We start from the raw sequence: 21,554 nt of genomic DNA, 5'->3' as shown, positions 1-21,554 counted from the left end.
ATCAGGTCTCAGAAACACTGGATGACGCACGCCCGGTCACTGCTTGCTGGGTTTTAGGACAGACGGGATAATTGGACATATACTTGCAAAAAAATGAAACTAGTCCACCAACTTACACCATACACAAGAATATGTCCAATTATCCCAACACCATTTATTGAAGAGACTGTCTTGACTCCATTGTATGCTCTTGCCTCCTTTGTCAAATATTAATTGAGAGTAATGGCTTGGGGCCATTTCTGGGGACTCTGTTCTGTTGCATTGATCTATATGCATGTTCTTGTGCCAGTACCAGGCTGTTTTGATTACAGCGGCTTTGTAGTGTAACTTGAAATCTGGTATTGTGATTCCTCCAACTTTGTTCTTTCTCAAGATTGCTGCAGCTATTCGGGGTCTTTTTTGTATCCATATAAATTTTTGGAGTATTTATTTTAGGTCTGTGAAATATGCTGTTGATATTTTAATAGGGATTGCATTGAATCTGTAGATTGCCTTGGGTAGTATGGACATTTTAATGATGTTGATTCTACCAACCCATGAACATGGAATATTCTTTCCACCTGTTTATATCTTCTTCTATTTCTTTTTTCATTGTCTGTAGTTTTCAGAGTACAAGTCTTTTACCTCCTTGGTTAAGTTTATTCCTAAGGATTTTAATTTTTTTGTTGCAATGGTAAATGGGGTTGTTTGTTTAGTTTCTCTTTCTGAGAATTCATTATTGGTGTATAAAAAAGCCATCAATTTTTGGGTGTTGAATTTGTATCCTGTTACAGTGCCAAATTCATTTAAATCTAGTAGTTTTTGGTGGAGCCTTTAAGGTTTTCTATGTACAATATGATGTCATCTGTGAATAGTGAGAGTTTTACTTCATCCTTTCCAATTTGGATGCCTTTTACTTCTTCTTGTCTGATCGCTGTGGCTAGGACTTCCAGTACTAAGTTGAATAAGAGTGGTAAAAGCAGACATTCCTGTCTTGTTCCTGTTCTTAGGGGAAATGCTCTTAGTTTTTGCCCATTGAGTATGATATTGGCTGTAGGTTTGTCATATATGGTCTTTACCATGTTGAGATATGCTCCCTCTATTCCCACTTTGATGAGTTTTTATAAAAAATGGGTGTTGGATTTTGTTGAATGCTTTTCCTGTGTCTATTGATATGATCATGTGATTTTTGTCTTTCAGTTTGTTTATGTGATGTATCATGTTTATTGACTTTCGAATATTGTACCAGCCTTGCATCCCTGAAATAAATCCCACTTGATCATGGTGTATGATTTTTTTAATATATTGCTGGATCCGATTTGCAATATTTTGTTGGTGATTTTATTATCTATGTTCATCGGGGATATTGGCCTGTAATTCTCTCTTTGTAGTGTCTTTATCTGGTTTTGGAATTAGGATAATGCTGGCCTCATAAAAAGAGCTTGGAAGTGTTCCTTCCTTTTGGATATTTTGGAATAATTTGAGGAGTTTAGGTGTTAGTTCTTCTTTGAATGTTTTGTAAAACTCCTGCATAGCCATCCTGGACCCTGACTTTTCGTTTGCTGGGAGTTTTTTTTATTACTGCTTCTATTTCATCAGTTGTTATTGGCCTATTCAGGTTTTCTGTTTCTTCCTGATTCAGTTTTAGGAAATTGTATTTTTCTAGGAATTTGTCCATTTCATCCACATTGTCCAGCTTGTTGGCATATAGTTGTTCATAGTATTTTCTTACAGTCCTTTGTATTTCTGTGATGTCAGTGGTTACTTTCCACTTTTGTTTCTGATTTTATTTATTTGGGTCCTCTCTCTTTGTAACTTGATGAGTCTGGCTAATGGTTTATCAATTTTGTTTATCCTTTCAAAGAACCAACTCTTAGTTTCACTGATTTTTTGTATTGGTTTTTTTTTAGTCTCTATGTTATTTATTTCTGCTCTAATCTTTATTATTCCCTTCCTTCTACTTACTCTGGGCTTTTCTTGTTGTTCTCTTTCTAGTTCTTTAAGTTGTAGAATTAAAGAGTTTATTATTAATTTTTCTTGTTTTTTTGAGGTAGGCCTGTTGCCATGAACTTCCCTCTCAGGACTGCTTTTGCCCTGTTCCCGAGATTTTGGGTTGTTGTGTGTTCATTTTCCTTGTTTTTAGGAAGATTTTGATTTCTTTCTTGATCTTGTTGGTAACATGCTATTTAGCCTCCATGAGTTTGAATGTTTTGGGGTGTTTTTATTGTAGTTGATTTCTAATTTCATTCCACTGATATGAGAAGATGCTTGATATGATTTCAATGTTCTTGAACTTGTAGAGACTTGGTTTGTGTCCTAACATGTGGTCTATCTTTATGAATGATCCATGTGCACTTGAGAAGAATGTATATTCTGCAGCTTTGGGGTGAAATGTTCTATTAATGTCAATTAAATCCATCTGATCCCGTGTGTCATTTAGAGTCTCTGTTTTTTTTTTTTTTTGTTAATTTTTGTCTGGAAGATCTATCCAGTGAAGTCAGCAGAGTGTTAAAGTCCCCTACTATGATTGTATTGTTGTCAATCTCTCCCTTAAAGTCTTCTACTAGTGTCTTTTATATATTTAAGTGTTCCTATATTGGGTGCATATATGTTTACCAGGGTTATATCCTCTTGTTGGATTGATCCCTTTAGTATTATGTAGTGACCTTTGTTGTCTCTTTTGATAGCCTTCATTTTGAAGTCTATTTTGTCTGATATGAGTATTGCTACTCCAGCATTTTTTTCTTTTCCATTTGCATGGAAAAATTTTTTCCATCCCTTCACTCTCATCTTGTGTGAATCTTTTGTTCTGAAGTGGGTCTATTGTAGACAGCATATAATTGGGTCATGTTTTTGTATCCATTCAGCTACCCTAGGTCTATTGATTGAAGCACTTAATCTATTTATATTTAAGGTTATTATTGACAGGTACTTATTTATTGCCATTTTAATTCTATATGCCTGAGTTTCTTTCTCTATTTATTCTTCTCATTACAGCAGTCCCTTTAGCATTTCTTGTAATTCTGGCTTGGTGATTATGTACTCCTTTAGCCTTTATTTTTTGTCTAGGAAACTCTTTATTTCACCATCTTTTGAATGATAGCCTTGCTGGATATAGTAATCTTGGTTTCAGATCCTTGCTTTCCATTCATTTGAATACTTAATGCCATTCCATTCTGGCTTGTAGAGTTTCTGATGAGAAATCAGGTATCAGCCTTATGGGAGCTCCTTTGTAGGTAATAGTTTTTTTCCCCCCTCTTGCTGCCTTTAAGATTTTCTTTGTCTTTAATGTTTGGCATTTTAATTATGGTGTCTGGGTATGGGCCTATTTAGGTTCTTCTTGCTTGGGGTTCTCTGTGCCTTCTGAACTTGTGTGACTTGTTTCTTTACCAGGTTAGGGGAGTTTTCTGCCATTATTTCTTCAAACACATTCTGTATACCTTTCTCCCTTTCTGCCTCTTCTGGCACACCTACTATTCAAATATTGTTATGTTTCACATTGTCTCACAGTTCCCTTAAGCTGTTCTCCTGTTTTGTTGTTGTTTTTAATTGTTTTTTCTTTTTGGTTCTCTGATTGATTTTTTTCAACCCTGTCTTCTAATTCACTAATTTGATCCTCAGCTTCCCCTAATCTGCTGTGTATTCCTTTCAACATGTTCTTTATTTGTGCTATGTCATTCTTTATTTCTGTTTTCATAGTTATTATATCTTTATTCATGCTGTTGAGCATCTTTACCATCTTTATTCTGAACTCCATATCAGTAAATTTCTTATCTCCATTTATCTCTTCTTCTAGAGAATTCTTTTGTTCTTTCATTTGGGGGTTGTTTTTTTGTCTCCTCATTTTGGCTGCCTGTTTGGGTTTATGACTATGTATTAGGTAGATCTGCTATGCCTCTCAATCTCTAGTGCAGGACAGAGTTAAATGCTGTTTCTAATTAGATCAGGCAAAGACTCAAAACCTCCAGAGACCGCCTCTGCCTACAGACTGATAGGATTCCATTGAAAAGCCCTCAGGCAATCATCCACAAGTGTGGCAGGAGTTTTTTTTCAACAGGATGGGGCAATTGCTTCTGCCTGGAGGCTAATTGTTATTCTCAGTCTCTTAATGGGCCTCAGAAACTCTGCAACCTGGGACAATGTGTTTTCCAATATGGCGGGTCAACTATCTTCCCCCCAGTCAAATGTCTGCATGAGAAAGATGAACTTCACAATGTGAGGGAATTACTCGGCACAGGAAACCAGCGTGTCTGCCTTCTGAGTTCTAACCCCAGAGCCCCCAATCCTGGCTTCTGCTTATACAGCTCCAGTCCACTCTGCCCTCCCTCCACCGAAGCACAAGGAGAGTGTCTCCACAGGAATTTTGTGCATTGGCCCTTTAAGAGGGTGCCTGTATTTCCAGCTGTCTCTCCCTGGCAGACAGCAACTCAACTGCTTTTCACAGCCGATGTTTTGTGGGTATCCTTCTCAGTTCTGATGCTCTGTGCTGGGAGGCCCAACTTGGGGATTAGACCCCAGAGTTCTCAGTGGCAACCACCCACAGCTGAGACATCTCTCCAGGACTTTAGTTGCTGTCTGTGGGTGCTGGGCCAGCCCTTTTGCGCCTCTGCCCCTCCTACCAGTCTCTATGTGGTCTCCACTTTCTATCCTTGGTTATCAGGGTTCTCTCCAACAAGTCTTCCATTGATTATTCGGGAAGTTTTTCTGTATTTTAGTTGTAATTCCAGTTTGGTCTTGGGAGCATGTCTGTGCAGCATTCACTTATTCTGCCGCCATTTTTAATCTCTGCAGGCTAGCATTTGGATCAATAAGGCCTTTCTTTTTGAGAAGCTTTTAGTTGTGAAAGTTTTAAATACTGTTCTGATTGTTAAGTATTTTGAGTATCAATCCATGTTGAATGATAGATGAAAGTACTATTGTATACATTTTTGTACATTCCTTTACCATGCTGAAAGGAGCAGAGTTTGCAAACCCCAGTATATCTCTCTTTCGGATGTTATTTTAAGGTGGTTATTTTAAAGAAATGACTCAGGAAAAACCTTTGCCTTTCCCCTGAAGTGCCTAAAATAATGTAGATAGAGGGCCTGCTCCAGAGAGGGAGCTATCATCACAGATAGCGAGTTTCCTATGAACGCGTGTGTATGAGCCCATGTGTGATGGACAGGGAGGAACCAGCAAGGCCCCTTTGATCAAAGTCCTCTAGGTGCCGTTGTTAAAGGCGGCACAGCCAACATTTGCTTACCAAACATTTGCTTCTCCATCTCCGTTTTGAAGTCCCAAACCACGACCCACCCCCTTGCTGCTTAGCTCAAGGTGGCACATAAACCTCAACTGCCTGATTTGTCCAGGGGCCCCACATTCCTATGCACATAGGTAATTAAATTTAGTTGTTTTCTACTGTTAATCTGTCTCTTGTTAAATTATTAGACCAGCCAGGAAATTTCCCTGTCCTACAATATGAAAAGGCTAGATTTCTCTTTTATATTCTTCTTTGGTACATTCTAAAATTTATACTTCTCCATGGTATATAAAACATTTATCCTAATTTCCAGTTATTTAAATCTTTCTAATTGATTACAATCAATTTAAGACTAAACTGCTGTGTGGGATTCTTATGTATAAGTATCTTAACTATGGGCTAGAACATAAGTCTTTCTAGTATGAATCCTTTGAAATTACTTTATGGCAAGCATGTGGTTATTTGTATAAATACTAGAAAGGAAATGACATTGATTAATGACTTTTTAAAATCACCAATCTAAGTTATTTATTTAAGCCATCTCCTGCCATAAGCAAAGAGATCAGTATACTCTAGACATCATTTGAGACAAGGAAAGAAGGTCAGCTTAAAGTCCCATACACTTTTCATGTTCGAGGGGAGAGTAATGGTCCAAACCAGTGCTGCGGCTTCCACTGGGTAGTGGTCCAGGTTCTCTTTACTCACCTCCATGTGGGTCAGAAGCAGATCCACATGAGAGTTATGGAACAGAGTACGCTTATCATCGCCCCAGGGTACGGCTGGGACCTGGTGGGGGGTCGGTCTCGCATGCTCTCTGTAGTGTGGCTTCAGGAAGATGGTCAGCATGGTCACTCCACCCTGGGGAGCACTACAGGTAGGTGAGGGCCTTCTCCATGGGAGCTGAGCCTTCCTCACCGTGGGTGCCACGAGACATGGGTCTTGCCAGCTGTGGCTGGAAATGACCTAGCAGCCCAGAAACCCGGGACCCAGCCGCCGTCACTGTTTTTGACCAGGACCACCCAATTAATGACTTTTTATAAAGAAAAAAAAAACACACACACACAAAAAAAAAGTTGTTCGGTTTCCTTGTTTTGTTGCTTTTATTGAGACTGTGCCCTAGGAATTGTAAACAAGATAAAACCATAGTGAGTGTTTTTTTTTTTTTGAAACACCATAACATCTAGAGAGACAGCACGTGGAGTCGTGGTTTCCTGGAGCTGAGGGTGGAATGGGGTTGGCTGCACAGGGGAGGGGGAGGGGGCGCCTTTCTGGGTATGAAAATATTCTGAAACTGCATTTGGTGATGGTTGTGCAATTCTATAAATTTACTAAAAACCACTGAATTGTAAATTAAAACAAGTAAATTTTATGGTAAGTTCTGTCTCAATAAAACTGTAATATTAGATTTAAAAAATTCATTCAATGTTTATTGAACTGTGAATGTTGCAAACACGGCTGAAACCTGAGACTCACGCACCGGATCCCCCTCTCGGCTCCTCCTTGGGAAGGAAGCCTGGAGCAGGACCCGCCCAAACACCAGAGAGGGGACAGGGAGACATGGGGAGTGCAGGCAGGGAGACGGCGGAAGTCGGGGGACAGGGCCAGTGTGCAATGCGAGATTCCAGGAGACACACACACAGGCAAAGACCAGGGCATCCATCTGCCGGGCAGCCACAGAACATCAGGAAAAGTCCGGCCATTCAGTCCATCCCATCAAGAAGCGTCTGCCCAAAGGGGCTGGGCCAAGGTCACAGGGCTCCACCTTCAGGGCACACCTGCCTGAGCCCAGGCGGCTGTGAGGGCGGCCACCAGCTTCAGATACTTGCTCTGTGTCCACGTAGCCATTGCCTCCCTTCTTAGAGTGAGCCAACTTCCCTGCTCCCATTACCTCAAAGACCCCAGTAACCTGGGGAGTCCCCTCGCCGGAGATGTCCAGGAGTCCAGGGAACTCATCTTCTAACTTCTTCTTGAGCTGAAGATACTTGGGTTGTAGCCTCAGGCACCACAGTACAGGGCTCTGTGGCCTGGGATCCCTGCACGCTGCACTGTGGGCGGCACCACCTCCTGGGCGTGGGCTCGGGATCTGTGCCCCGTGAGGACCCGCGCTGCCAAGACCTTCAATATTAGATTTTTTAAAAGCGGTATTTTTGAAAAGCAAGAGCTACTGTGTGTGTGTGTGACACTGGACACCGATGAGCAGCTCCTGATGCAAAGCAAGAGGGTGCTTGTGGCTCAGCCTGTTCCCTGTAGCCCCCAGCCTGCTTCCCGCATCCAGGCCCAGACGGTCACACTGGTGGAGCGCAGAGCTCGGGGCTCCGTCACAGGTCACCAGCGGCCTGCTCAGCTCAGCTTTCATCACAGCTTCTGTGTCCCCATCTCCCTGGGAGCCCACCCTGTAGGGACTGTCTGGACCTCTGGAAGGCAGCCCGGGGTGGAGAAGCCAGGAGCCCCAAGCAGTGGACAGGGGCCACATTCAGGCTCATGTACACAGCATGGTTGTTTTTAAAAAATATGTTTTTATTGATTTTAGAGAGAGGAAGGGAGAGCAACATGGACGAGAGAGAAACATCCATTGGCTGCCTCTTGCATGCCCCCTACTGGGGATCAAGTCCACAAGCTGGCAGGTTCCCGGACAGGAAATTGAACCTGGGACCGCTTGGTGCACGGGACAATGCTCAGCCACTGAGCCCACTGGCCAGGGCCACAGTGTGGTTTTCAGTTCTTTCAGGGACTCATTAAGGCATTAAACACAGTGTGATTGTTAGCTAACTGAAAAGAACACAAGGAAATCCATCAGGACCCGAGGAATGTGGTTAAGGTTAGTGGTGAGGATGACGAGCTGAAGGAACATTTAGAATACGCCTGCATGGCACCAGGGTCCCTCAGGGGCTCCTGGAGAGCCACCACTGGTGCCAACAGGCAGTACTCCGTGCAGGAAAGCCCCGAGCGGGCAGCTGCAGGAGAGCCTGTGGGTGGAGGCTCGGTGTGGCCTGGCTATGGCACAGGGGGGAGGCACTGGGCAGGCAGAGGGGACAGGAGGCTCTGGCACGCTGCGGGCCACTGGGCCAGGGTTGGGAGAAGAGCGGGGAGCCTCTGCCCGGCCCCCACTGCGGCTGTTCAGCCTTCTTCCCCCCTACAATTCACGGCTTCTGGGGAGAAGCGGAGGGTGTGATTAGGGAGGAACCAGACCCGGAGGGAAGAGGGGGTCAGCCCCCACTTGCGGAGTGTTCAGCTGGAAACCCCAGAATGCTCATGGTCACTGGAGGAGCTGAACTGTCTCTCCACTTTCCTTTGGTCCTTGATCTTGAGTCCAATGTCCATCTTCTTCTCAAAGAAGTTCACCAGCACAGACTCAGTCAGGATGGAGGCCAGGATCTGCTCGAAGGAGATGCTCCAGTCGGCGTCGACGGAGCCCCCGCTGCGGCTGGGGGCCGAGGGGCTGCGGGCCTCCCCGCCCACCAGCACAGTGTCGTCGGCCAGGTCCTCGCACTGCAGGGAGCCCGTGCTGACCACCGAGTAGGAGGACATGGACATGTCGTCTTTGGTTTCATCATCAGACAGACGCTGCGAGGGGGAGCCCAGGCCCTCGCCACCGCCCCCTTCGCCCACCACCTGGCTCTCCTGCGGTGCTTTCCCAAGTTGGGTGTCTCCCCCAGCTTTGGCCTGGGGGTCACCCACAGCTGGTGGCTGGAGCTCCTGGGCAGGGTCCTGCGGGGGGTCGGGGGCTGGGGGCTGGTCCTCTCCGGGGGCACCGTCCCGGGGCTTCCTGCCGGGCTGCGCCGAGAACCTCTTCCCCACCTCCCCAATGCGCAGCAGCAGGCTGGCCACGGTGGCGATGGCGTGGTACAAGTCCTGCTCCATGGAGTCTTCACTAAACATGTTGTAAAGCGTCTTGCACAGCTCAATGAACTGTTCCTTTCAAAGGGAAAACAGAACAAGGGCAGGGAGGTGGTGGGAGACAGGTCAGTCTGCCAGGCTAGCCACCTACTGCGGTGGGTGTGGTCTTGTCGGCACGTCCACACCGCACCTGTGGGCCAGGTCAGCCCGAACAATGGGGTGGGAGAGGGAAGGTGGCCTCAGAGGGCTGTCTCCCAGCTGCCTTCTAGCACAGAGAGCCGCCTGGAGTCTCCGTCCGTGACCTCTGTTAGCAGAGACGGACCTTTTCCTATCGCGATTCTCTGGACCCAGTGACTACACGGATTTCCTCTGCTTCGGAGCCACCTTCAGCGTTTTATATCTTTAATCAGAGCGACTTCCACTCCCGACGAGCTCTTTAGAGGGTGGTGACAAGGCCAGTGCGGCCTGGTCAGTGAGGGGAAGGCGTTCTTTCAGGGACTTATTAAGGCATCAAACACAGTGTGACTGTTAGCTAGCTGAGAACACAAGGAAATACATGGTCCTGAGATCACACATGATGCCTCCTGCCCACGGGTGCGAGTGCCCGACCGCAGGGGGCCCCTTTGGGCAGAGCAGGGCCCCACTCAGGCTGGATCCAGCCGGTGTGGCTCAGTGGTTGAGTGTCATGGTTCGATTCCTGGTCAGGGCACATGCCCGGGTTGCAGGCTCGATCCCCAGTGTGGGGCATGCAGGAGGCAGCCGATCGATGCTTCTCTTTCATTAATGTTTCTCTCTCTCTCCCTCTCCTTTCCTCTCAGAAATCAATACAAACATATTTTTAAAAAAAGAACTGCCTTTGGTTCCATGTCTGTGGTCCTGGCCTTGAGAACTTCCCCAAGACTCCAGGCCGCAGACCTAGAGACCAGCAAATCAAGCAGGAGCCTGTGTGTGCAGAGCGCGTGGGCCCGGCAGCAGGAGCGCCGTGACGTCTCCCGAAGGTGGTGGTCAGTCTCTGCTCCTCAGAGGCCCACCTTCCCCAGTGCCTTTCTGGTTCATGGATCCTGAGTGACCGTGAACAAGCTGTCCCCACGACATGGCCCCACAGGCCCCGCCGCACCTGCCTCCTGTCCTTCTGGAATCGTCCCTGCCATCTGACTAGCAGGATCCTGAGGCAGACAGAAACCCCCCTCTGGGGGGCGGTGGAAGGCCCAGCTCGGCCACTCACGCAGCGTCTGTTGCAGGCTCGGGGGTGGGGTGGGGTAGGGTGCGGGGGGACCTACCTGGTTCATCTTGGGAAGGTCCTTAATGGTCTCCTTCTGCGCCTCCTTCTCCTTGGCCCACATTTGAAGGTAGTGCCGGTAATCAGGGGGGCTGGTCCCCTTCTCCTCTGTCAGTTGGGAGAAAAATTAAACTCCATCTATCAAATGATAAGGGCTGGGGCTGGTAGCAGGGAATGATCGGGTTAGGGTGTGGTCTGGCAATGGAGCTACCTGGGCCCTTTTGCAAACATCCCAGCATTGGGGGATGAAAGAACACTCCAGAACACTCATGGGCCTCCCCTGGATTATGCTAAAGTAGGTCTGACCTAAACTGATAAAGATGAACCACCGGCCTTCCCCAAGCCCCAAGACGGTGATGGGACCACGGGGAGGCTGGAATGAGAAGGGTCCTGGCAGAAAGCAGGACCCCGGGAGGAGGTGGCGACAGCGGGGGGTGTGGGGTGTTCACAGCTACAAGAAGGTTCAGGCCTGGGGCTGACATGAGCAGGGCCCCCTCACATCCCCCCCCCTTCCACAGGGAGAGCCTTGGAATCAGGCAGGGCTTGCCACGTCCCCGGAGGGGGCCTTCCCGAAGTGACAGGGCACGGCCCCCGGCCCCGGGCTCCACAGCCGCGGCGGAGACGCCTGTATATACCTCCTCTCTTCCCCTGGACGTCCTCATTTCCAGCTCCCTCGCCCTCTTCCTGCCGCAGTGCTTCTGGACGACCGAGAAAAGAACACAGAACATTCTGTTACGCCTCCACGCTGAGGTCTGTGAGCGCTAGTCCGTGGTCTCCTGCAGAAGCAAGCGTGGCCCCGGTGGCAGGCGCTGCTCTGCTCTCTGCACTGGCCGCCCGCCTGTCAGCACAGGGGGGGGGGGGGGGGGGTGCTCCTCTCCACCGGGCTACATGCAACCCCGGAGCCACCCAACCCGCACTTCCTGTCTTTCAAAGGAATATAAATCGCACCCTTCAGTGTTCAAGTGAACGATGGTGCACTGTATGGAGAAAAACTCCAAGAACGAATTTCTGTAGTCTCTGCTGAAAAGGTCAAACCGAAGGGGCCCTAATTAGCAATTTGACCTTCCACCGCCACCCCAGCTGAGGATGAAGTTTTAAATACTGCTCAGCTCTGTATTTCTTCTTCTTTTTTTAATCCTCTCCTGAGGATATTTTTTCCATTGATTTTTAGAGAGGGTGGAAGGAAGGGAGTGAGGGGGGAGAGAGAGAAACATTGATGAGAGACACATCTATTGGTTGCCTCCTGCACCCTCTCCAACTGGGCCTGGGGATTAAACTGGTGTGGCTCAGTGGTTGAGTGTTGACCTGCGAACCAGGAGGTCACAGTTTGATTCCCAGTCAGGACACATGCCCAGGTTTGGGCTCGATCCCCATTGTGGGGCGATCCCCATTGTGGGGTGTGCAGGAGGCAGCAGATCAATGATTCCCTCATCATTGATGTTCCATCTCTCTCTTCCCTCTCCCTTCCTCTCTGAAATCAATAAAAATATATTTTAAAAAACCCAAACCCTACAACCCGGGTATGTGTACGTGCCCTTAACTAGGAATAGAAACCACGACCCTTCGGTGTGAGGGCTGATGTTCTAACCACTGAACACACAGATCAGGGCTGCCCTGGGCATCTTGCTACGTGCTGTTTGTAATTTCTGTTGGATGTATTATCCTTGGTGTGTAATGTTCCCCTCCCTCCTCGAGAAGTTACAGGGCAGAGTTTGGTCCTTTGGGTAAGTGTATTATACACCACCAGCTCGACTGCCAAGCCCGGGCCCAGAACGCCCCACCATCTGGATCTGATGCTCCCAATGGCTCCACAGGGATTTAAACAATCACATTCACCCCAACAGGGAAGTGTGTGGAACATGAGAAACATTTTTCAAGGAGGCACCCACCACCCTCCCCCACTGCCATGCATCCTGCTCGAGCTCTGCCCGGTTGCAATGACAGCGTCTGTGCTTTTTCCTATGTGAGACAACGGGACACGTTGGCACATGGCGGTGGAGCGGACGCTCTGGTGCCTGCGCCAGGCCCACCGTGCTGGTGTCTTCACTGACACCAAGACAGCACTCGGTGTGGGTCCTCCTCAGGACTTGGCCACACAGGAGCATCCCTGGGACCAACAGCTTGCAGGCCTCCTGGCCGCGCAGGGAACTGGGAGGAAGACAGCGCCCAAGGCCTGGAGGCAGCCCAGGGCAGAGGGTGCCGCTGCCCCCAGGGACTGACCTTGAGCCTCCCAGGGCAGGTAAAGATCCAGATCTGAGGCCAGAGGAGATGCTGGAAAGGAGAGGAGGGAGTGAAGGGCAGAGGGAGGGAGGGAGAGGCCAGAGTCCAGGAAGGCAGAGAGAAGAGAAGCGAGTGAGAACACCCCAGGGATCTGCCCAGAGAGAGGCAGGTCCCTGGCTCGCGAGCACCCCAAGGCAGGTTCCCCCTCCCCCGCCCCAGGGCCGCAGGCCTCCTGTCCAGCGGCGCTCACCTTCCGAGGAGCTGTCCTCGGTGAAATAGTGGGCTGCTTCCAGGGCTGACTCGGCCTCCTCTGGGTTCAGGGCTGTGCTCAGAGCGAAAGGAGGGCGAGGGAGGGAGAAACGATGTGACTCTCGTGAGGCCGTCCCGAGTCCTGGACAAGGTGTGCCCCCCACTCCCCGCCTGCCACAGAGCACGTGGTCATCATGAAGCCGGTGCTGGGTATGGCTACTTTCTCGACTTTGATGTTGTTTTTGAAATGTAATGGTTGTCACAGGTACAAGTCCAGCCAGTGCAGCTGGAGGCCAGGGGCGGCCAGCCTTCCTCCCCTGGGCTGGGATGTCTGTGCTCCTGCAGCGTATGTGCAGGGACCACCTGTGCACAGGGACGTGCTCTTCTCCCTTCATGCATCCTGGACACGGGTCCGTGTGGGGGCATTCTCTCTAAGTGGCCCCCGGGGCCCACACGTTCAGTGGGGCGGATTCTCCCTGTGGTGCAAGGGAGTGCAGTGCGGGTGGTACAGTGCGTGGCACCGGGCGGTGGCAGGGCCTGGCCCAGTGGTGGCCAGTACAACCTCCCCAGAGCCACTGCGGCCTGGGGCCTTACAGGGAACAACCAGCCACAGCACAGGCGAGGGCAGCGAAGAGCAGGGCTTCGCGCTCTGGCTGCACAGAACCACCCTCTGGGCCGATGAAGTGATAGCCTCTGGGGGTGAGTGTGGCACCAGCACTTAGCAAATCCCTCCCAGGCAGTGCTGACAGCGTGGCCGTGGCCGGCAGCAGCAGGAGGGCGGCCCCACCCAGAGCAGGGTCAGGGGCCAGGGTTTCCACCTGCCCCGCCCAGGCCCTCAGGGACCCGCCCTGGAGAACTCTCCTGGCAGCCACTCCTGCTGACTCTCAGACCAACTGGGCTGTGCCTCAGCACTAGCTCACGGGGAGGGGGAGCCCCCACTGCACTTGCCCCCCCAGAGGCCTGTGCCTTGGATACTGCAGGGCCAGCTCTGGACAGTGAGGGGCCTTCCCTGGGGGTGGGAGGGAGGCTCACCTGGGGGCAGGTGCAGCTTGTAGAGCACCTTGAGCTTGTCCGTCAGGTCCCCGTGGTACATGCCGCCTGGGGAGGAGAGGCTGGCTGTAAGAGGGCTCTGACCTCCACGCCTGCCCTTTCTGCTGGGCCCTCCTCACAGCTGACGCCCTCTGGGAGGTCCCGGGAGTGGGACCAGGCCTCCTGCTGTCCCGAGCTTCTCCTTCTCTGGGGCCCACAGACCCCGCCGTGGCAGCACCGGGCTGAGGGAGGGAGGAACCCCATTGGGCCCCCGCGTCTCCAGTGGAAAATGGCCCTGGAGCCACTCACTCATCCCTGTCACGAATTCCTTGAAGTTGATCAGCGAGTCCTTGTTTCGGTCCAGGAGCCGGAACATGCGCCCCGCCAGCACGGGCGTGTGGGCGCCACAGGCCCAGGGCGTCAGGCTGGCAAAGAGCTCCTGGAACTGGCTGGCGTCGATGCGGTACTGCTCCAGGTAGGGCAGGCTGGGGTCCCGACGCACGGCGGTGGGCCTGCTGCTCCCCCAGTACTGGCTCGCCAGGTGCTTGGCCTGCAGGGGCACAGCCTGGTGAGGTGGTGGCCCGCGTGCCCACCCTCCTCCTCCAGCCAGGGTTGCAGAGGCCCAGGTGGTGAGCGCCGAGCCGCACAGCCTCCCAGGACCTCAAGCGGGAACCTCCAGCCCTTGTTCACAGGTGTGGGTGCTGGGACAGGTCACGGGGGCCATGGTGGGCGAGGGGCAGTGCTGGCTCGACGGTTCTGACCCTAAGGCCACAGCACAGCGGCCGCCTCAGGGGCTGAGCCAGAGGCAGCCGGGGGCAGAAGGGAAATGACAGGAACCGACCAGTGTGGCCTTCAGCACCCTTTCCCCTCGTCCGTTAACAGCACCTGGAATTTTCTTGGAAAGCCCCTCTGTCCCAGCCTCAAGCAATGGGGCAGGCAGATGGCCCTTCGACCCAGCGACACTCCTACAGTCACAGCACCCTGAGCCCTTTGCTACAACCACTGGGGTTACTGAGCACGGGACGACCCGGCCGCTGATGACAGCCCTGCCACGCTGCAGGAAGAGCAGTCCAGAGGCGTCGGGGCTGGGGAGGCTGACAGCAGGTGGGAGCCTGGGCCCTGCCATGCTAGAAGCTGTGCACTCCCAGGCTTTCGTCACACAAGCCAAGCATTCCCTCCTCTGTGTAAGCTGGCGAGTGGTCTCTGACACTTAAGATCATGTCCTGTCTAATCTCCAAGGACTTCACTCCACCACATGCCGTCTGTGGCAGCTGCATCTGAGGATGCTCCGGGGGACAGGATGGGGCTGGGCTGCCCTTGCTCTGGCTGTCACCTTAAACACCATGTAAAGGTCCTCCAGCTCTTCAACTGAGAAACCAATGTCCCCAGATATGGCCCGGACCTAGGAGGAGAGAAACGAGTGAGTGATGGCTTCTCAAGTTCCTGCCATGGGGACGGCAAGATGCTCTTTGAGAGAAGCCCGTGTGGATGAGGAAGGAAACGAGAACCCCGTCTCGGTGCTGCCCGCTGGCCAAGCATAGGAGGCAGTGCATTCAGGAGAGGGTGTGGTCCACTTGCTTCCCTCCACACCCATCTGCCACTCGGTTCACGCTCCCTCCTGGTGGGTACCGGGGAGCCTTCTGTCCTGAATGCCCGGTCAAGGACACGGGGTGAGGGGCAGGCATCTCGTGGCTGCTGTCTGGGTCCCTGGGAAGACCCGGACACTGGCTCTTTGGAAATTGTTCTAGAACTCCTCAGTAAATTCTCCCTCCAGAGATGAGGGGAACAAGGCTTATAGCAGACCTCCGGTGGGCTGGGGGGTGGAGGGTGGCTGAGTGTCACTACCCAGAGGCAGGGCACTGCCAGGCGAGGGCTCAGCAGAGTAAGACCGCGTCTGGCCTATGGGCACTGGGTGTCAGACAAGTTTCCCAGTGACCAACCCACGCGCAGGAAGCAGTGACTGGCACGTGCGTGCGCCCTGATGCCAGTCCCACGCGAGGCAGCACTAGGGAACTGCGCCTGCCCCGCCCTGAGGGGAGGAGTGACGGCAGCACAGCAGGAGCGCCCACAGGGGGTACCACCCCACCTTTGCCCCCGCAACCTGGGGCCGTCATACCACACTCCTCTTGGCCGTGTCCTCCAAGGACTGGATCACTTTCAGCCTCTGTTTAAACCTCATCTGTTCGATGTCGTCGGCCCTCAGGCTGCCGAATCTCTATGGGCCAAGGGTGACTCGGTGAGGCGAGGTAGGGCCACGGAGCAGAGGGCCACCCGCACCACAGGGACCAAATGAACGGCCTGGCCAAACACGCCGCCAGTGCTGACCTCATAGGACACTCTGAGGAGGTCAAAGATGTCCACCTCTTCAGGAGGGTCATCTCCACTGGTCAGCAGGGCGTGCAGGTGTGGGATGGGCGGAGAAACACTCTGCTTATTGACCACGTTATCCAGGTATCTGGAGGGATTGAAGGACAGAAGTCTAGACCGCTAACAGGCGACAGTGGTGTGGAGGGACCTAATTTGCAGAGTCTCCCAATGAATGAAGGAGCCTGCTGAGGGCTGGGCATCCCGCAGGGCGGTGGGAGATGAGCCCTGGCACATCAGTTACCCCCCTGGAGGCAGTGGAGAGAAGGCCTTGCTCCCTCAAGGCCTGAGGAAGCCAGACCCTCACATACTAGATGCTTTGTCCATTGGAAGGATGTGCTCCCTCCCTCTGTCCAGCCCTCAGGGACATGGGGACTTGCTGGCCAGGAAGAATCAGGGACCAAAGGAATGCCCCGGGAGAAAGAGTCTGGCCCCCTTCGCCCAGCAGCATCACTCCTCCCATCCCCAGCTGTGGGGGGGTCTTTGGGACCTGCTTCCCCAGGGACACAGCCTTAGGACAGGGCTTGGCTTTGGCCAGCCAGGACCTCCCGCCCTCCCAGGCTTGCTGGGCGGGGCTGACACTCGGGCGGGAGCAGGGACTGATCTACACCCACAGGTTCCTGCCCGAGGCCCGATGTTTCTGGTGCGAGATGGGCGTGAGAACCCGTCTCAGACTCTGGCCACTGGCTGCACCTCCCACAGCACCTGGGTTGGCTCAGCAGTTGACTGGCAGTGCCCCAGGCTGTCCTGGGCAGCTGGCATTCCAGGTGGGCCAAATATGGGCACACCGTCAGCAGGACTGTACAGAGCTCAGGGTGTGGGCCAGAATGAGGCCAGGAGGGGCCTGCATGTAAGGGGTCTGAAGGCCAGGCTGGGGGACTCAGCTTGTTTGTACAGAGATCCACCAGTGGTATAGGGAGCCCCCGTGTCCAGGGGAGAGACGGTGAGATTCTGATCAGCAAGATCCCTGTGGGATGCCGGTGGGTGAGAGAGGAGCAGGGAGAACCATAATGAAGCAGGCACGGGGCCCAAGGCAGGAGTGTCCTGGGCCGGAGGGAGGGCTGGATCCTCCCGAGTGTCTATGAGGACGAGTGTGGGGACTGGAGAGGAGGAGGACGCCTCCTTTTCAGCGATCACGGCAGGCCCATGTGAGCCCTCGGGCTGGGGATGGGAGGAGTGATGCTGCTGGGCGAAGGGAGGCACAAGCAGGAGGCCCTGCTCCTCCTGCCCAATAGGCCCTCCCACCCAACATGCTTGGGCCAACCCGCTTTATCTTCTCCAGGTGGTGATCACCACCCTGTGCCACTTATCTCCCACCAGAAAGGAGGCTCCAGCCCCCTCCTGGGTGCCCCTGACTCTAGCCCCGGCTGGGAGTCGAGGAGTGCCCAGGGCCGAGGAAGGTCGGGCCTCCAGCAGAAGGGAGGCCACTCGGTCACCTGCCCAGGATGGTCATGGCCTCGCCTTCATCGTTGCAGTCCAGCAGCTGGTCCACGTTGGCATCCAGGATGGCCAAGGCCAGCTGCAGGACCACCTTGATGCCCTCGTAGAAGAAGCAGTCGACAATGACCACAGCGCTCTCGAAGGGCATGACGCTGAGGAAGAGGGTGAGGAACCAGGAGAGCGAGATGCTGGCGATTACCCCTAGGTCTTGCATCTTCTCAGAGAGCTGGGGCAGGAAGTCTCTCGTGAGCTCTTCGAAGATTCCTTGGTCCACCAGGGCCCCTAGAGAGAGCACGAAGAAGTGTACGCTGAGCCCTGCCCACTGGCTCTGGTGGCCCGTGTGGGACCCCAGGGCCTAAGGGGCAGGAAGACCAGGGGTCCCTGGCCAGCTCCGCCAACACAGCCACAAAGTGGAGAGCCAAATGCAGGCAGGTCCTGGTTGTCGCACCAGATTTCCTGTGATTCCCCAGGAGTGGCTGCAGGAAGAGATGCTACACATTTGGTGGTTTAAAATAATCATTTCTTCCTTCATACTGGGGATGTTTTTCTGGGTAAGTAACAGTGATCTTGGTGGCTTCTGTGTGTACCTGCCTTGAAGCTGGTGAACAGATAAGACTCTAAAGGACCCCGAGAGCAGAGACCCCTGAAACAAATGGTAGGGGAAGGACATCTTGAAGAACAGACATACTTTTCTACGTGACAAAATACACTGGCCAGTGCACTTCCACTACTGACACAGAACCCCCGCCGAGTTCGTGAGAGCCAGGCTGGGTAAGAGGTGCACGCGCACTGTACGCTCTAGTTGTGGGCTGGAAACTGTCCACAATAAAAGAGTTTAGGAAGAGTTAGATGCTTCGGAATTTAGGCACCAAGCCGACTTTGAAAAACCACAATCTGTACGGCCTGCTCTTCCTGCAGCCCTCCTAGGGCGTCCACGGCAGTCTGCCGAGATGACCGGGGCTGCTGCATGGCTCTCCACTTTGCAGCGTCCCGGTGTGTCCAGGGGGGACAGGGGCTGTCTTCAGCCTGCAGCATGGCCGAGGCCTCCGAGGGTTCCCGAGTAGGACATGCTGGGCAGGGAGCCAGGCCCAGGGAGGCCCCACCCTGGAGCCACCAGGAGGCAGGCACTCACCCACCACCCTGGTGTTGTAGTAGTCGGGCAGCATCCGCTCGCAGAGGGCCACCAGCAGCCAGAAGGCCTCCTCCTCGCTGCCATAGAGCAGGAGCACTGAGGTGACGATGTTCATGGCCTGTGGGCACAGAGACGGTGAAGGAGGCTCCGGAGCTGGACACCAAGGAAAACTGTCAATTCCCCCGAAGGGTGTGGCACTACAATCAAGTCCGGCAACAACAAACCATCCCACTGGGCTACGTGTAATTTGTCAAAAAGTAATTTGCAGGAAATCAACTTGACAGAAACAGTCAGCCAAGTCCCTCAAACTGGGCAGCAGGCACTTGGAAAACAGGAGGCAGACATGAGCGTGTGGCACTTCTGAGTGGCATCCGGTGTCGGAGGTGTGTGAGTACAGGTGGACGTGTAAGTGAGCTGTGCGCGAGGCTCCATGGCTGCAGGGAGACTATGGCAAGACTGGGACCCGCACAGCTTCAGTGGTGACATATTGGCTTAAAGATTACTTAAAGCTAGCATGCTGGCTTCCCACGCCCTGGTGAGAGTCATGCAGAACACGGGCCCTGCAGAAGTGATTTTTGGGGAGTTGGCCTGTTTTTCTGAAGCCCAGGAGCAAGCTGTGGGAAACAGGAAGCCATCTGACCCGGCCAGAAAAATGCCCACTAGATTTACAATAAAATCCTGCCGGAAATGCAAATCAAAGCTTCAATGCGATGACACCTCACACCATTAGGATGGCTGTTACCAAAAACACAGAAAATAGCAAGGGTGGGTGAGGATGAGGAGAAACTGGAAGCCTGGTGCATTGCTGGTGGGAATGTAAATGGTGTAACTTCTGTGGAAAATGCTACGGCAATTCCTAAAACATTTAAATATAAAATTATTATATGACTGGCACTTCCACTTCTGGGTATATAAACACCATAACTGGAAGCAGGGACGGGAACAGATACTGTTACTCAGTTCATAGCAGCGTATTCTGTGAAATGTTACTCAGCCTTAAAAAGGCAGGAAACGCTAACACAAGCTACAACATGGATGAACCTCGAGGACATTATGCTAATGAAGAAGCCAGCGACAAAAGGACAAACACTCTCCGAGTCCACTTATCCGAGGTCCTCGGGGAGTCAGGTTCACAGACAGAAAGAACAGTGGTTGCCAGGGGTAGCTAGGGGATTGCTGAAAGAGTTCTGGCCATGGATGGTAGTGAAGGCTGCACAAAGATATACTTAATGCCACAGAGTGTACACTTAAGAAGGAATGGTGAGGGCGGTGAGTTTTATTATGTGTTTTTATCACACACACAATAATCAAAGACCCCAGGACCTGTACCAGAAGCACACAGAGGTAACAATACATAGCATGGGGACGAGATGAGCAATTGTTTTTAATGACACCTCGGAGCGGCGCCGCTGAAGTTATGTGAGGCCATCACTCAGGCCCAGGGCCATGGGGACCTGCTCCCATGAGCCTCTGGTGGGCGATGCTCTCTGGGTCCCTGATCAGCCCCTTACCTGGCAGTAGCCGATGGTAGGGTTTCGGAAAGCATAGGCAGTCAGCACCCGCCGAAGCGCGGCGATCCCGAGCTCGTTCTGGAAGGCAGGGTGCTCGGGCATGGAGCGGTGCAGGTCTCGCTCAATCTCATCCGTGGCCAGGCTGTACCTCCCCGTGGACTTCTCCACCAGCTCAGAGTAGTAGCCAGGGTGAGTCACCATCTCATTCCAGGCCCCTGTGGAGACACAGCTGGGCTGTCTCCTCCCCTCCTGGGACTTCAGGGCAGTGACAGGCAGTTTGGAGACGACAATGTACCACAGAGAAGTGGAACTTTGGGATCAGTCATGTGGTGGGAGGCAAAGGCTCCCTCGTGACTGCTCCTGGTAGGGGGCACCCCACCTAAGTTCCAATGGCTGATACCCCTCCTGAAACTGTCCAAGTGACCAAGGGTGTGCATGTGGTCAGAGCCTGTCCCAAGGAAAGGAGGCCTCAGGGGGGCTATTCGAGTCCCACTGCAGGTGGAGAGGTGCCAGCCAGCAGCAGCGCCCCGCCCCGCCGTCTGCTCCCCAGGACTCCGCTCCTGGTGTGGCCCGAACCAGGGCCCTCACAGCGGAGTCCCATTTCCACCCTGTGAAGGCCAACTCGGAAGCCAGCTGGGGCTTGGCAGGGCAGCTCACCAGAGAAGAGGAGCCAGAGCTCCCCACGGAGGCCCTCGGGAATGCCCTTCAGCACCAGCTCCCGCGTCTTGGCCGTGCGGTACATGCACACACCGCGCCCGAACTCAGAGAAGTGGATGTTCCATGACTCCTCCTTCATCTTCTCCTTGGCCTGGGGGGAGGCAATGAGGAGCTTTGGTGTGACCCAGGTTGCTGGGGCCAGTGGCTCTCCTACCTTCCTCCTCCATCGGGCATGCTGACTGCCACCTCAGGCTTCCAAGGGCTCACAGCAAAATGCCGCCAGCTCAGGCTGCACTGAGCACAGCACCACCCTCAGGCAGCAGCACACGGGCCTCCCTGCAGAGGCCTGGGCCCATAGGACCGACATTGCCTGTGACAGGCACAGACCGCAGGCTGGCCCTGCCCCCCACGCGTGGGCCTGGCATGGCAATGGAGCCCGCTCTGAGCTTACCCCTTTGGCCCCCAGGTCCTCCACGGGCGCATTTCTCCGGAAGAGTCTGAGCAGGCCCTGGGAAGCAGTTGGCGCCTCCTGGGCGAGGGAGCTCTGGCAGCCCCCAGAGGATGCGGTGGGGCTGGCGGGCTGCTCTGAGGCCTCCTGAGGAGCTTGAGAGGACTGGA

The 21,554-nt window shown here is 53.0% G+C and overlaps 1 protein-coding gene and 1 pseudogene across 2 annotated transcripts in view; one reads left to right on the top strand and one right to left on the bottom strand.

The window, feature by feature from the left end:
* LOC307100408 (glyceraldehyde-3-phosphate dehydrogenase-like) overlaps positions 1-21,554 on the top strand; it is a 1,087,365-nt pseudogene that overhangs the window by 236,414 nt on the left and 829,397 nt on the right. The window lies entirely within an intron of this gene.
* TBC1D9B (TBC1 domain family member 9B) overlaps positions 6,956-21,554 on the bottom strand; it is a 56,963-nt gene continuing 42,364 nt past the window's right edge. Inside the window, exons 8-21 of the mRNA XM_079772762.1 lie at positions 21,388-21,549; positions 20,937-21,087; positions 20,280-20,494; positions 18,769-18,886; positions 17,633-17,918; positions 16,158-16,287; positions 15,949-16,047; positions 15,166-15,234; positions 14,142-14,382; positions 13,836-13,901; positions 12,805-12,876; positions 10,970-11,032; positions 10,336-10,442; positions 6,956-9,133 (exon numbers count right to left, since the gene is read on the bottom strand). Coding sequence (XP_079628888.1) covers positions 8,447-9,133; positions 10,336-10,442; positions 10,970-11,032; positions 12,805-12,876; positions 13,836-13,901; positions 14,142-14,382; positions 15,166-15,234; positions 15,949-16,047; positions 16,158-16,287; positions 17,633-17,918; positions 18,769-18,886; positions 20,280-20,494; positions 20,937-21,087; positions 21,388-21,549 — 2,466 coding nt within the window. The 3' untranslated portion in view covers positions 6,956-8,446. The remainder of the gene's footprint in view (positions 9,134-10,335; positions 10,443-10,969; positions 11,033-12,804; positions 12,877-13,835; positions 13,902-14,141; positions 14,383-15,165; positions 15,235-15,948; positions 16,048-16,157; positions 16,288-17,632; positions 17,919-18,768; positions 18,887-20,279; positions 20,495-20,936; positions 21,088-21,387; positions 21,550-21,554) is intronic.

The sequence above is a fragment of the Cnephaeus nilssonii genome, assembly GCF_951640355.1.
Source record: "Cnephaeus nilssonii genome assembly, chromosome: 5".
In the NCBI taxonomy this organism is placed as follows: domain Eukaryota; kingdom Metazoa; phylum Chordata; class Mammalia; order Chiroptera; family Vespertilionidae; genus Cnephaeus; species Cnephaeus nilssonii.
Note: the sequence above shows the minus strand (reverse complement) of the source record. Positions and strands in the feature narration are given on the sequence as shown.